At 39.5% G+C, this 14,259-nt stretch overlaps 1 protein-coding gene across 3 annotated transcripts in view; it reads right to left on the minus strand.

The window, feature by feature from the left end:
- Positions 1-491: 491 nt before the first annotated feature.
- Positions 492-14,259, minus strand: part of TSC22D1 (TSC22 domain family member 1) — a 133,435-nt gene continuing 119,667 nt past the window's right edge. The window contains exons 1-3 of one of the 3 annotated variants that reach the window (XM_019447504.2): positions 4,173-4,233; positions 3,049-3,100; positions 492-1,868 (exon numbers count right to left, since the gene is read on the minus strand). In XM_019447504.2, the coding sequence (XP_019303049.1) occupies positions 1,611-1,868; positions 3,049-3,051 (261 nt within the window). In that variant the 5' untranslated portion in view covers positions 3,052-3,100; positions 4,173-4,233 and the 3' untranslated portion in view covers positions 492-1,610. Of the gene's footprint in view, positions 1,869-3,048; positions 3,101-3,503; positions 3,873-4,172; positions 4,234-14,259 lie in introns of those variants that run through there. The other 2 variants (XM_019447503.2, XM_019447502.2) reach the window with 2 other exon arrangements.

The raw sequence follows: 14,259 nt of genomic DNA on the forward strand, positions 1-14,259 counted from the left end.
GACATCCCAATCTCTGTCACAGAGTTCCTAAAGTGGAAACCAGCTTAACTTCCATCTTTTGATTCTAGAGCTGTTTATTGGGATTATACACAGAGTAAGGCTCATTCCCCCCCCCCCCCCCCCCAGCGCTGATAAACACTTGAAAATTAAGGCTTCCACAGACTCCTAGGACTTGACGGCCACAGAACGGAGAGCTTTCTCTCTTTCAATGTCCCAGATCAGCCCTGAGAGGGTGAGACAACTTGTCCAGATGATACTGAAGAAATAAGCTCTCATCTCCTTCACTATGTCTCTCCTCCCCTTCCTGGCTTGATGGAAGGCAATGTCTGTTTCCTTTCACCTCTACAGTTAAGCCACTAGCAAGCACCCTGACTTTGCCCACCCTTTGCACGCCCCTTCAAGATTCTGCTAGTCAAACGGTTTTCACTTTCGGAAAAAGTTGTGGAAGTGACTGCAGTTATGTTAATACACTTTCACATGAAAAACACTGGTTTAGCAACATTTTATATGCTTTATTGAAAGTTGACAAGTGCAACGGTTAAATACAGTGACACCTTACAGCTGTGTAGAGAACATGCACGGAAACAAATGCATAGAACTACTATACAGGTAATATGCAGAAACCCCTACTGGGCGATCCATTTCATTAGCTAGAAGGGATCATTTTTCAAAGTATTCAACCAGCTCAATCAAAAGACTTCAGCGAACAGGAATTTACTTCAAGATATTCAGCAACTAGAAGATTTCAGGTTACACAAAGTGACTGACAACGCCAAATTCTTAAATTTCTTCAGGTGTGGTTTTCTTCAGGTAGCATTTTTTCTGTAGATCTCTATATAAAAGACAATCCACACCTCTTCAGACAGCCAATGAGACACCTAGATTTCAATCTGTACAACCTAAATAGTAGTTACAGTCCTCTATTGTACAAAATAGTTACACTACATACACAAATATACAATAAGCAAAACAACCTTCATGGTAAGATAGCCTAGGTCCAGCTACCTGTCACCGTCTCAGAGTTTTGTGTCATCCACTGTTTCAGAAAGAGGCACAGTACTATCGTTTTATGGATTTTTGGTGACAGTCGTCAGTTTGTACGATGAACTATGTTTCCCCTCATCTTAGGTGAGACTATGCGTCAGTCTTTACTCTGACCTCCCTTTCAAGTTCCTCATGGGGAAAAGGAGAGAGGAAAGTCCAGTGGAGCCCCACTGCTTCCAACCCCATGGAGTACACTACGTGCAAGCAGGAGAGAACTCTTGGGAGCGGGGATGGGGAGCAGGGAAGGGATGATGGAAAGGCACACAGCTCCTCAGCATGAACGGAACCACTTCTCACATATCTGCCAAGCTGCATGAGGTCCCAGTATATCCATGCTAATTCTCTGATTAACCTTTAATTCACCCAACTAAGAAATTTCTTCAAGCCAAAAGCACATGAGTGTTTAATACTGGAAAACAGAGACAATGGCATAGGTCAGCCTCACTTCTCTTGTGCAGCGAGCAATGAAATGGGTGACTGTAGAGGTGGATGGATTCCCCCTTGTACGTCTTCTCTGGTCTGTTCAGTTCAGACAGCAGCGGCCAGTTCTGCGGGGGCATGGGAGGCTATGCGGTTGGTCCTGAGCCCTGGGACGCTGGCTGGGCCGGGGGCTGTGTGGTCCCCTGTGGCTGTGTGGTCGCAGGCGGGGAGCCAGTCTGCAGCTGGGCCTGAAACTGGGCAAGCTGCTCAGGACTGGCCAGTGTCTTCAGCAGATTGTTTTCCTGCTCCAGCTGGGAATTTTTCTCTATTAGTTCTTTGATTTGCTCTTTAAGGACCTCCACTTCCTCTCTAACCGCATACATCAAATGGCTTTTCACCAGATCCTGAAAGGGGGGGGGGGGGTAAAAAAAAAAAAAAAAAAAAAGGTTTAATTTAGTATTTCCCAGATTCTGAATTTCTAAAGCATTTTTGCATGATTCTCCGTAACCATTAGCAAATCCGGCCTTTATTTAAGCGGCCCTTTGAGCAATCTACTGAATACAACCACAACTGTACAATACTTAAGTTCAATGCGTAAGGGATCAGGCTTTTAAAAAGCCTATGCTTTTTCTGCAGCCGTTAGCCAGGGATGCATACAGTGAGATCTCCTACTTGAGATGGCAAAAGGCACTGGGGTTCTGGAAGGCGGGGCGGGAGCCTGGCCGCCGGGATGTCCAGGCCCACATCCCCGCAGCAACGGTAGCTGCTTCCCCGCCCCCAAGTCCCTCCTCCCACCCCCCACCACTACCCCCCCACCGCCTCCCTCAGCACCGGCTGCAGCCAGTTCCTACAGAGCATGTTGCCGCATTTTCCTCCCTCCACCCCCGCCCCCCCCCCCTTTCGTGATTAAGCTGACATCACAGAAACCTGGGCAGACGACGCAGCCAATGGGAGCCCGAGTTATTTATAGCTCCGAATTAAAGGTTCGGAGTTTGCCTAGCAACAGTGGGCAGAGAATCCCGTGAGAAGAGCCACAGGCGCTGCTCCAATAACAAAGAACAGCCAAGGCGGAAATAAAAAATAGGAGAAATCCAGGCACAGGCTGAGAAGACAAAACTTTTCTCGGATTCTTCTTCATTGTGCAGTAGCCTACCTCACTGGGGATCTGTTTGTGCAAGGTCTAGAGGGCCCTTGAGATCCTCATTCTGTCCCCTCTCCTTCCCTAGTAAACCTTAAGATTCCTAGTAAAGCCACATCGCTAGAGACGTGACCACGACCAAAGGACGCACAGGGCAGAGCTTCCCTAGCAATTCCCTAGTAAAAAGGGGGGCACTTCGGCAAAAGTCCCGACGTTATGTGAAACCGACTGGGGAAGAGAGAACATTTAATACCCCCCAAGGCCCGGATCTCTCTCTGTAGCAGCCATGGTATGTGGCTTCATGCTGGCCGAATGGAGACAGTGCCGGCATTTCTAAATGTATGAAGAGTAACCATCATAACTATGGATGCACTGCTTCCATCCTAATCTCTCGCTTTTTGTAATGTGCCCACATTTAGTACAAATGAGTTTTAATCAGTACATACCATAGCTTGCTCGATTTTGTTGTCAATAGCTACCACACTTGCACCAGAGGAGCTGGAAAAGAGGGGGGAGAAATCGATAAGTGGAATTTTTATAACATCCAAGACAAAAAGGATTTCCCAGTTCCGTGATGTTATTAGCATCATTTTTTGAACATTCTACAACGCTATGGAGTATATCACCCTCCAGAAAACACCAGCCACTCTCTTACTAACGAATATCCCGACATTTCCCTATTTTAGTGAGTCACAAAAGGCTAAATTACATAATGTGGTAAAAGCCTGCTCTCTGGCCAGACCTGCGAAAAGAAAGCGATTCTAAACATTTCAAAAAGCAACATCCATGTCACCGTAGTCTCTCGGCAATGGACAAAGGAATTCGCCTGGCTATCTTTCACCTGCATTATTAGAAGTATCTCACGAGAAAATTTAAAGAAACTATCCCAGCCGACATTTACCTATTGTCAAGTCTCACAGAAGCGTTTTCAGTCCCCAGCAAGGATGACAAGAAAGAAATTGAAAAATGTCTCAGTTGGTAAACTCCTAGATCCATCGCCACTGGTCTACACCATTGGGATTTCATGCAATTGCAGCCAAAAACACCCTCGCGGAAAAAAAAAAAGGGAATACCAGCAGCCTTGTTTAAGCTAGATAAAAATCTTCTAGCTTTCTGCAGCCCAGGGAGAAACAGAAAACAGCAGCCCTAGTTTAAAGAAACCCAGCTTCTAGGGCTCGGCAATCCCGGGAAGATGCTGATCCCAACGCTGTGCGGAGAAGCCTCCCAGATCTACAGCCGGGCTCCACTAAGGTTTTAGACCAGGACTCGAGCTCGGTGCAGAATATATGGAGGCAAGAGCCGCGCCGATTGGCCAGCACTGCATTGGAACCTCCCCCTTCTCCCTTCCCCGCCCTCTTCGCGCTTCCCCGGCCAACCCCCCCACTCCCACCTCCTGCCCCAGCCTCCCCATCGGATCCCGCTTTTCGGGTGGGCTGACCCAGGCCGCAGTGGACCCGCAGAGCTGAGGGGCCGCCTGAGGCCTCCACGGCCTCGGCAAGCTGCACCACTGCTTCGGCAGAAAACGTCAAGGGGTCCCTGAAAATACAATTGGGGCCCCGCACGTGCTTACGTTTAAGGGAGTCAGACCCCGTCCCAGGAGCTGCCAGTCCCTGAGGCTGCCGAACGGCGAAAGCTTCCTATTTGCAACCAGAACCGTCTGAGCTACTGGGCATGCCCAGTCCCACCGCTAAGACTTGGAGGAGCTCGAGTGTCTCGATTTCAATTATCTTGTTCTTACAGGCAGCAGTAATGGGAGGATTTTATAGGCAGTTTTATTTATAAGGATAATAATCGTACTGTAATAATACTTTTTAAAGAGGGAGTGAATTTTGGAGGGAAAAAAATCACATTTGCTTTTTGAGAAATACTACCTTTCCATGGATTTATTACTTGTGGCAACAAAACAAAAAATACTACATATTCTTTGCTAGGCATGTATCTACTGAAGCAAAAAGGAACCCATCAGATGAAATCTGGTATATCTTCCCAAAATGTCCCTAGAGCCATAAACCTTAAAATCACATCTCCCCTTCTTCCATTTACAGCTAGAAAACTCAATCCACAGGTTGAATCCTACCTCGATCTATTTTCAGTAAGTCCCTAAAGCAAGTTTTTGGAAGTGGCAATTCCTATAAGTCTCAACCCTATGAGCCTTCTTACATCAGAAGGACTGAAATATTGTAAAGTATGTATTTCACCCTGAAGGCCATACTGACCAAGTCATTCCCTTCTCCAAACCAAAATCAAGAGATCTGGGTGTAAAAAAGCTTAACCCTTTGCACATTTCCTCTATTAATTTAAAATACTTGCAAGAACGCACCAATTGAGGTTACAATTTAATATACTGAAAATCTAAGCCTGATTATTATAGGTTTCTATAGTTTGTGATTCAATACATTTTAGAAAGCAAATTTAACCTCTACAATACTGCCCTCTAATGGCACAATCCTATAAAACCACAAACAAAAAACTACAAATGGTAAAGACTTCTCTAATCCACAGGCAAGTTGTATCATCACAAATAATTCCAACATAAAATGTGACCGTAGAACAGACATATGTTAATATCCTATTTACACACACGCACACTGTCTTTTCTCTCTCAAGCAGGCATTCTTTCTCAAGTTAGCACCCTTTTATCCTCAGCATCCTTTAATTCAGGAAATTTTAATTGCCATCGGGGCCTTTCAGACATTCTTTTTTAAGTGGACCCAATACTGCCAGCGAGTATTTGGTTTTAGAAACGGTCTAAAGGAATTAGGAACCAAATGTGTTGAAAGTAGTAGATGAAAAGGGCAATTCTCTTTTGGGTTAAAAACCAAAGTGTGACTAACTATAGAAAGGAGTAACGTCTTCTTTATTGTAAGGATCGTAATAGTTTCCAAATTTTAAGTCTTTGATTTTGAATAACAATGTTTGTTAGCATTTCGTAATTTATAAAACTTATGAAATATCAAATTTGAGGAAGGCACCCATTGTCAATAAAAAGAAAAAGAGTAAGTGGAAAGCTTAAAAATCAGTAATTCAGAAACTAGGGATGTGGTCTCTCTGGGAGTGCTTCGCAGAATTATTATTTACTACACAATAGTTTCTATATTTTGAAAGTTAAGGTTGCCACAAACTACCTGTGTAATTAAAATCATTTACATAGGGGCGCCTGGGTGGCGCAGTCGGTTAAGCGTCCGACTTCAGCCAGGTCACGATCTCGCGGTCCGTGAGTTCGAGCCCCGTCAGGCTCTGGGCTGATGGCTCGGAGCCTGGAGCCTGTTTCCGATTCTGTGTCTCCCTCTCTCTCTGCCCCTCCCCCGTTCATGCTCTGTCTCTCTCTGTCCCAAAAATAAATAAAAAACGTTGAAAAAAAATTAAAAAAAAAAAAATCATTTACATATTTTTAACTGAACTGCACAGGACAAGTTATTAAAGTATCATCCTAAACTGTAAAAAAAAAAAAAAAAAAAAAAGACCTTAAAAGATAAAACTATAAAAAAATAAATAAAAAAATAAAGCTCTAAGGTCATATGCAGAAAAGAATTTAAAATTCCAGCTGAAATTTAAGATTACTAAATTAACTGAATTTTATTTATTTACGATGTTCCTGAACACAAACAGAAAGAAACAAGCTGTTATGCTTCCATTTCATTCAACATATCACCCGCTGGATTAAGCTACAGAAGCCAGTATAAGCCATCATAGTCCGTTTCACCCATATCTCTACAGAGGGACATTACAGTCACCTCCAATACTTGGCTATTTTAAATAAAATTGCAAGAAATATTTTGTATGTACATCTTTGATCATTTGTGTATATATTTCTGGAGAATTTGCCAGGGCCAAGAGAACATAAAAGCCCACCAAAATTACTAGAAACCTATTGCCTTTCATTCTTCTACACAAATGGGCGAGATTCCTTTCAAACTAGATTTTTATATGCAAACTGGAAAGACAATTTGAAAAAGGAGGCAAATTAGCTGGAGGAAAACTCCATGGAGGGGAAACCAGGGGTCAGAAATGTTTGAGGCACAGTGGCTAGAATTACTGTCAAAGATTCTTCTCTTTGTAAGACAAAACATCTAAGAGTCGGGTGCTAGTCGGAGCTCAACAAAGACTAGCTGATAGGACGGGAAAACACTGCCTTCAGGAGAAACCCCTAAGGGCATGGGTGACAATAGCCATCTTCAGACGTGGGGCAGAGATCAGGTCTCACTCCCTGGGGAATCCGAGCCCAGGAAACCGCCTGAACATTAAAGATAGGTGTATTTGTTGTTTTCATTTTGTTTTATTTTGCCTAAAAGCCTCTTCTCTGGATTCCAATTCCATCACCTCTGCATACTGGGAGCAAGCAAGCTAGGATGGGAGAAGAGGAGCAGGGGCAGGGCCTGTGTTTTTAATTCATTCAGTAATGCGTGCTTTTCTTCCCAACTTCACCTGACTTGGCCAATATAGGTACAGTTGGAGATCTGACGCTCAAACAGGATAACCTGATTCTCCCTCTTTCCAAACTCCCTGTAAATCTAAAGTGACTGCTGGGGAGGAGGCTGAAGCCTATCGTGCTATGTCTGACCAAATCTTACGGTCTGGGAACTACCAGCTCACTTACCGTCTCCTCCTTTACACTCACTGGGCGCTGAGTGGGCTTACGGGGTGTAGCAAGTAAAGCTACAGGACTTCCAGTTAAAAGTGAATTGCAAATAAACAACAAATAATGTTTTAGTGCTGCATCCCACACACTGTGGGAATAATAAATCATTCCAAAGAAATCAAAATTCAGCCATATCTGAAATTTCCTTGATTTCCATAGAAAAGTTGGAAGATAAAGAGGAGAAAACCTTCCAAAAAGCAGAATAAAGGAGATGGAATTGAGAGAGAAAAGATAAGAAACCAAAAGGATAAATCTAGGAGGTCCAACATCAGAAATCCGATGATTCCAAAAAAACAGAACAAAGAAATAATTTAAGAATTTTTCCTCAGCTGAAGGGCACAAGTCTCTAGACTAAACAAGATGACCAAATGGCCACCACAATAAATGAAAAAAAGCCCTACACCAAAGCACAACACATGAAAGTAAAGGTCACTTGGGACAGGGAAAATCCGAAAAACTTCCAAACAGAAAAAACAAGTTCTAAACACAGGAACAAAGATCAGAATGGTTTTTGCTGGCTATCAGGAAACAATGGAGAAAATTCTGAGAGAAAAAATTCTCACTTGGCCAAATTATCATGTAAGCGTAAAGGTAGAACAAATAAATGCATTTTCAGACATTTCAGAAACCAAAATGGAGGAAAAGGTTAACATTTTTAAAAAATAAGGACTATCGTATATTTCAAAAGGAAAAAAAAAAAAGAAAAGAAAAATGTTTCAATAGGAAACATGAACCAGGGGCTCAAACACTGGAGAGAAGGGAAGGAATGAACAGGGTGATCGGGAAGGAAAGCTCAAGACGACAGCTGCTGAGCAAGCCTGAGCAGCATCTGATCTGTAAGGTGCAGAAAGATGGGAGCCTCTGGGAGGAAGAGCTCTGTGGCTGGGAATTCACAGAGAGATGATCCAATTCGGCTGAATATTTGCAAGGGGAGCAGAGCTACAGACAGGTGTAAGACAGATCTAATGGAACCATTGGATAAGTTTGAAGACAATCTTACAGAAAATAAAAGAAAAAACTAGTAGGTTTATCAATAAAATTTACACAACTATATGAATTTTGAAAAACTGTTATCAGTTTAACTTTAAAAACTTAATTGTATGAGGAAGGTGGTGGGAAGAAAAACTGAGCCCTAGGAATGGTTTAAAACTGCTAAATCTGAATCAACAGCTTGATTATAAAATATATAAAAGGGAAAAAGCAAGAAATAACAGTATAAATATATCACATAGACATGAGTAGGTAAATATGAGAAAAGATAAAAATTAAAAGTGGCTGCCCATGAGGAATAGATGGGGGGGCACTGAAAAAAAGGATATATTTTTTCTATTCACTCTGTGTGATCTTTAGGGATGCACAGGTCTTTTCCTAAAGGAAAAGAAAGAAAATGGGATCTGCAGAGGGTTCCTATGCTCCCAGGCTTCAGCGAAGTACTTATCAGCACAACCATGTGAGGAAACTACCCACGATGGGAAAGAGCCACCCAAGTGGAGGAGGCAAAAACAAACGAGTTTTGGAAATAATACAGGGTCAGGAATTGTTGGTGTTACTACCAGCCAGAGATAAAAACAAAAAACAAAACAAAATCCTTATAAACATGGGGCACCAGCTATTTAGATATTCAGAAGGATACTGCTAAAGTAGATGGGAAAAATTAGTTCTAAACTAAAGGGTGTTTTGGTCTTGTGCAAAGCAGTTTTAAAGAAAGCCTTGAAGATCAGACTGTTTCCAAGTAACTTAATTTTGTCCCAAAACAAAGCTCTAGGATATTAAATAAACACTTAGTATCCAATAATTCACAGTGTCTGGCATCCAATGAAAAGTACCAGGCATATAAACGCAGGGAAATATAATGCATAACAAGGTAGAAAATCAATCAAAATGACCCAGATATGACAAAGATGATATAATTTGTAGACAAGGATATTAAAACAATTATTATAACCATACTTTATATGTTCAAGAAGGTAGAGGGAAAATTAGCATATTAAGTAGAGGTATGGAAGTTATAGAGAAATACATTTCTGAAAATGAAAAATATCATGTTTGAGAAGAAAAATACACTGCATGGGATTCACAGTAAATTAGACAGAGTGGAATAAATATTAGTGATACATTTGCAATAGAAACTATCCAAAATAGGGGCGCCTGGGTGACTCAGTTGGTTAAGTGTCAGCTCTTGATTTCATTCAGGCCATGATCTCTTGGTATTTGTGAGATAGTGTGGAGCCTGCTTGGGATTATCTTTCTCTTTCTCTCGCTTCCCCCACCCCCTGCTCATGTTCGCACTCCCTCTCTGTCTCTCTCACAAAAAAAAACATACATTTTTTTTTTTTTAAAGAAACTAAAGTAAAACACAGGGAGAGGGAAAAACTGAAAAAAAAAAGAATAGAACAAAAAAAAAAAAAAGCATCATTGCACTGTGGGACAATTTCAAGCAACCAAATGTATCTTTAGTAAAGTCTCTAAAGAAAAGAAAAGGGAGAGAGGAAAAATATTTGAAGAAATAATGGCAATTTGCCCCAAATCTTGTTAAACAATAAATCCACAGATCCAAGAAACTAAGCCTCAAGCAAGAGAATCGTGAAGAACACTACAATAAAGGTGTGTCATATTCAGATGGCTTAAAACCAGTGAAAATGAGAAAATTTAAGAGCAGCCCAGGAAAAGAAAGAGATTATACACAAAGCAACAAAGATAACGTAGCCGACTTCAGGTTGGAAACAACACTAGACAGAAGGCAGTGCAGCAATATCTTTAAAGTGCTAAAAGAAAAAATTTAAACACATGTCAACCTACAATTCTATGCCCAGTGAAAATATCTGTCAAAAATGAAGGTGAAATTCATTCTTTTTTCACACGTACAAATGCTGGGAGTATTCATCACGGGCACACCCTACACTGTAAGAAATTCTAGAGCAGGTTCTTCTGACAGAAGGAAAATGATACCAGCTTGCAATCTAAATCTACAGAAAACAATGAAGAGCATCAGAAATGGTAACTAGGTGGTTAAATACAAAAAAAAAAAAAAAAAAAAAAAAAAATTCCCTAACAATCTCTTCTAAGAGATAAATAAATGACTGTTTACTGTTGACAGACTCATAGATACAAGAAACAAACTGTTGGTTACCAGAAAGAGGAGAAATTGGGGGTGGGGGCAGGTCAAAATAGATGAAGGGGATTAAGAGGTAGGCAGTTGCAGTTAGAAAATAAGTCATGGGGTTGTAAGGTGCAGCATAGGGAATATAGTCATAACATTGTAGTAACTTTGTGTGGTGACAGATGGTAACTAGACTTATCACTGAGATCATTTCATAAGGTATAAAAATATCAAATCACTATGCTGTACACCTGAAACAAATAGGATTTCGAATGTCACTTATACTTCAATTAAAAAATTAAAATTGAGGGGTGCCTGAGTGGCTCAGTCAGTACAACGTCCACCTTGGGTTCAGGTCATGATGGCACAGTTCCTGACTTCGCGTCCCGCATTGGGCTCGCGGCTGTCGGCCCAGAGCCCGCTTCCTATCCTCTGTCCCCCTTTCTCTCTGCCCCTCCCCCGCTCAGGCTCGTGCTGTGTCTCTCTCTGTCTCACAAAAATAAACGTTAAAAAAATTAAAATTGAAAAAATATGACTAAATGTTTAAGGCAGAAATAAGAACAGTGTATCGGGAGGCGGGTGGCCAACAACATATGTAGAAGTAAAATGTAAGACAAAAATAGTACGCAGGCCAGGAGGAGAGAAGCAGCGTACTGCATTAGGTTCTTACTGTTACTTGAAAATACACTATTATGAGATACATACTAAGAACTCTAAAATAACAACTGAAATTACAATATAAAGAGTCATAGCTAATGAGCCAATAAAGGAGATGAAGTGGAATCATAAGAAAATATACAATCCAAAAGAAGATAGAATAAGAAGAAAAGGGGAATAAAGAACGGAATAAAAACCAATTACCAAGATAGTAGACTTATACCAACTATAGCAATAATCACATTAAATGTAAATGGTCCCAATTAAACACCTTAATTAAATGGTAGAGGTGGTTGTGGTGCCTGGGTAGCTCAGGGGGTTAAACATCCAGCTTCAGCTCAGGTCATGATCTCTAGGTTCATGAGTTCCAGCCCTACCTCGGGCTCTGTGCTGACAGCTCGCAGGCTGGAGCTTGCTTCGGATTCTGTGATTCCCTCTCTCTCTGTCCCTCCCCTGCTCACACTCTGTCTCTCTCTCTCTCAAAAATAAATAAACATTAAAAAATAAAATAAAATTTAAAAAAAAAGGTAGAGGTTGTCAGATTGAATTTTTTTTTTTTTTTTTTTTTAAAGGCAAGATGGGGCACCTGGGTGGCTCAGTGGGTTAAGAATTAGACGTCAGCTCAGGTCATGATCTCATGGTTCCTGAGGTATCCGGCTCTCAGAGCCCTCTCTGTCAGCACAGAGCCCGCTTGGGATCCTGTCTCCTTCTCTCTCTGCCCCTCTCCCTCTAGCTCTCTCTCAAAACTAAATCAACTTTAAAAAAAAAAAAAAAAAAAAGGCAAGACAAAACTATATGCTGCCTATAAGAAACATATTTTAAGTATAAATGCACAAATAGGTAAAATAAGAGGACGAAAGGTGATATTGTATGTTAACAATAATCAGAAGAATGCTGAAGGCTATATTATTCAAAGTACACTAAAGAGCAAAGGTCATTTCATAATGAATAAAGGGCCAATTCATCAAGAGGTCATAAAAATCTTAAATGTTCACACAGTGACAGCAAAGCTTTAAAATACACGAAGCAAAAATTGATAGAATTGCATGAAGATATAGAAAAATCCACAATTAAAGTTGGAGTTTTCAATAACCTCTCAATAATTGGAAAAAAACATAAGCAGAAAATAAGTAAAGATATAGAACGCTTAAATAACACTGCCAACCACTTGACCTGATTTATTTTTGTAGAACATTCCATCTAATAACAAGAGAATACACATGCTTTTCAAGCACACATGGATTTTTTTCCAAGATAGAGTATATTCTGAGCCATAAATCAAGTTTTAATTAATTTAAAAGGATTCACATTATACCATGTAAATTCTCTGAGCACAGCGTTATTAAAATAGAAATCAACTACAGAAAATTATCTGGAAAACCTCCAAATATTTGGAAATACAACAACACATATCTAACTCATGGGTCAAATAAGTAATCAAAAGAGAAATTAGGAAATATTTTGAACTGAATGACAAAAACATGGCATATCAAATTTATTTCAATAAATTTAACAACTTAGATGAAATGGACAAATTCCTAGAAAGATACTATCAAAACTCACTTGAGGAAGAACAGGTAACATAAATAGCTCTGTGTCTATTTTAAAAATTAACTTGTAGTTCAAAATCTTCCTACACAAAAAACCCTTAAGCACAGATAGATTCACTGGTGAATCCTACTAAACATTTGAGGAAGAAATAATACCCATTCTACACAAACTCTTCCAGAAAATTGAAGAGGAGAAAACACTTCCCAGCCTATTCTAGGAGACCAGCATTTCCCTAATAGTAAAACCAGATAAAGACATCATAAAAATCTAAACACATAAAAGGAAAACCACAGACCAATAAACATAGATGTAAAAATTCTTAACAAAATTTTAGCAGAATGAATCCAGCTAGACATACAAAGGATAATAAATACATCTTAACCAAATGGCATTTATCCTAAGAATGTAAGGCAAACATGTGAAAATCAGTCAATGTGATTCACCCTATCAATAGACTAAAGAAAAACCATAGGATCATCTCAATAGATGCAGAAAGAACAACTGACAAAATTCAATATCCACTCATGATTAAAAAAAAACAACAACAAAAAACTTTTAACAGAATAGGAATTGAAGAGATTTTCCTCAACCTGATAAAGGACGTCTATCTATAAAACACACTCAGCTTACATCATACTTAATGGTAAAACAATAAACATTTTTCCCTAAGATTGGAAACAAGGCATGTCCACTCTCATCACTCCTATTCAATCTGATACTGAAAGTAATAGACAATAAGGCAAAAATTAATATATAAATAGCATCCAAATTGGAAAGAAGAAAGAGTATCTGTATTCACATGACTATGTACAAAATCCCAAAGAATCCAAAAATAAGTTACTAGAACTAACAAGAAGCATGTTTAACAGGGTCACAGAATATAAGTTCAATATAGAAAAATCAATTATGTTTCTATATATTAGTATGAACAAGTAAAACTTAAATTTTACAAAGGTCCATTTATAATAACATAAAAAAACAAATGAAATAGGTATAAATCCAACCAAATATATACAAGATCTTTACGCTGAAAAACTACAAAACATTGATAAAAGAGAACCAAATAAAAAGGTTAGATATACCATGTTCATGGATTGAAAGAGTCAATTATTATGTTAATCCCTCCTCCCCTTAACTAATGTATAGATTCAGTGTGATCCTAATCAAAATTCCATCAAGACCTTTTGTGGAAAATGACAAAGTGATTCTAAAATGTACATGTAAACGCAAAGGAATTGGAATAACCAAAACAATTTTAGAAGAACAAAGCTGAAAGACTGCACTACCTTATCTCAAAACTTTCTGTGAAGCTACTCTAATTAAGATGGCATGGTATTGGTGAAAGAACAGAGGTACAAAGCAATAGAACAGAACAGAGAGGTCAGAAATAGAGCTACACATCTGTAGCAAATTGATTTTCAACAAAGATGTAAAGGTGATTCAACACAGAAAGACAATCTTCTCAATAAGTAATGCTAAAACAACTACATAGTCACATACAAAATCAAAACATAGCAAAAAAACCCCAACTTGATCCATTTCTCCCACCAAATGAAACATTAACTTAAAATGGACCATAGACCTAAATGTAAAATCCAAAAATTTCTGTAAAAAAAAAAAAGAAAAATAGGAGAAATCTTTGGAACCCTGAATCAGGTAAAGATTTCTTAGATAGAACACCAAAAATACACTCCATGAAAGAAAAAAGAA

The sequence above is a fragment of the Panthera pardus genome, unplaced genomic scaffold (assembly GCF_024362965.1).
Source record: "Panthera pardus isolate Hobbes unplaced genomic scaffold, ASM2436296v1 HiC_scaffold_1, whole genome shotgun sequence".
In the NCBI taxonomy this organism is placed as follows: domain Eukaryota; kingdom Metazoa; phylum Chordata; class Mammalia; order Carnivora; family Felidae; genus Panthera; species Panthera pardus.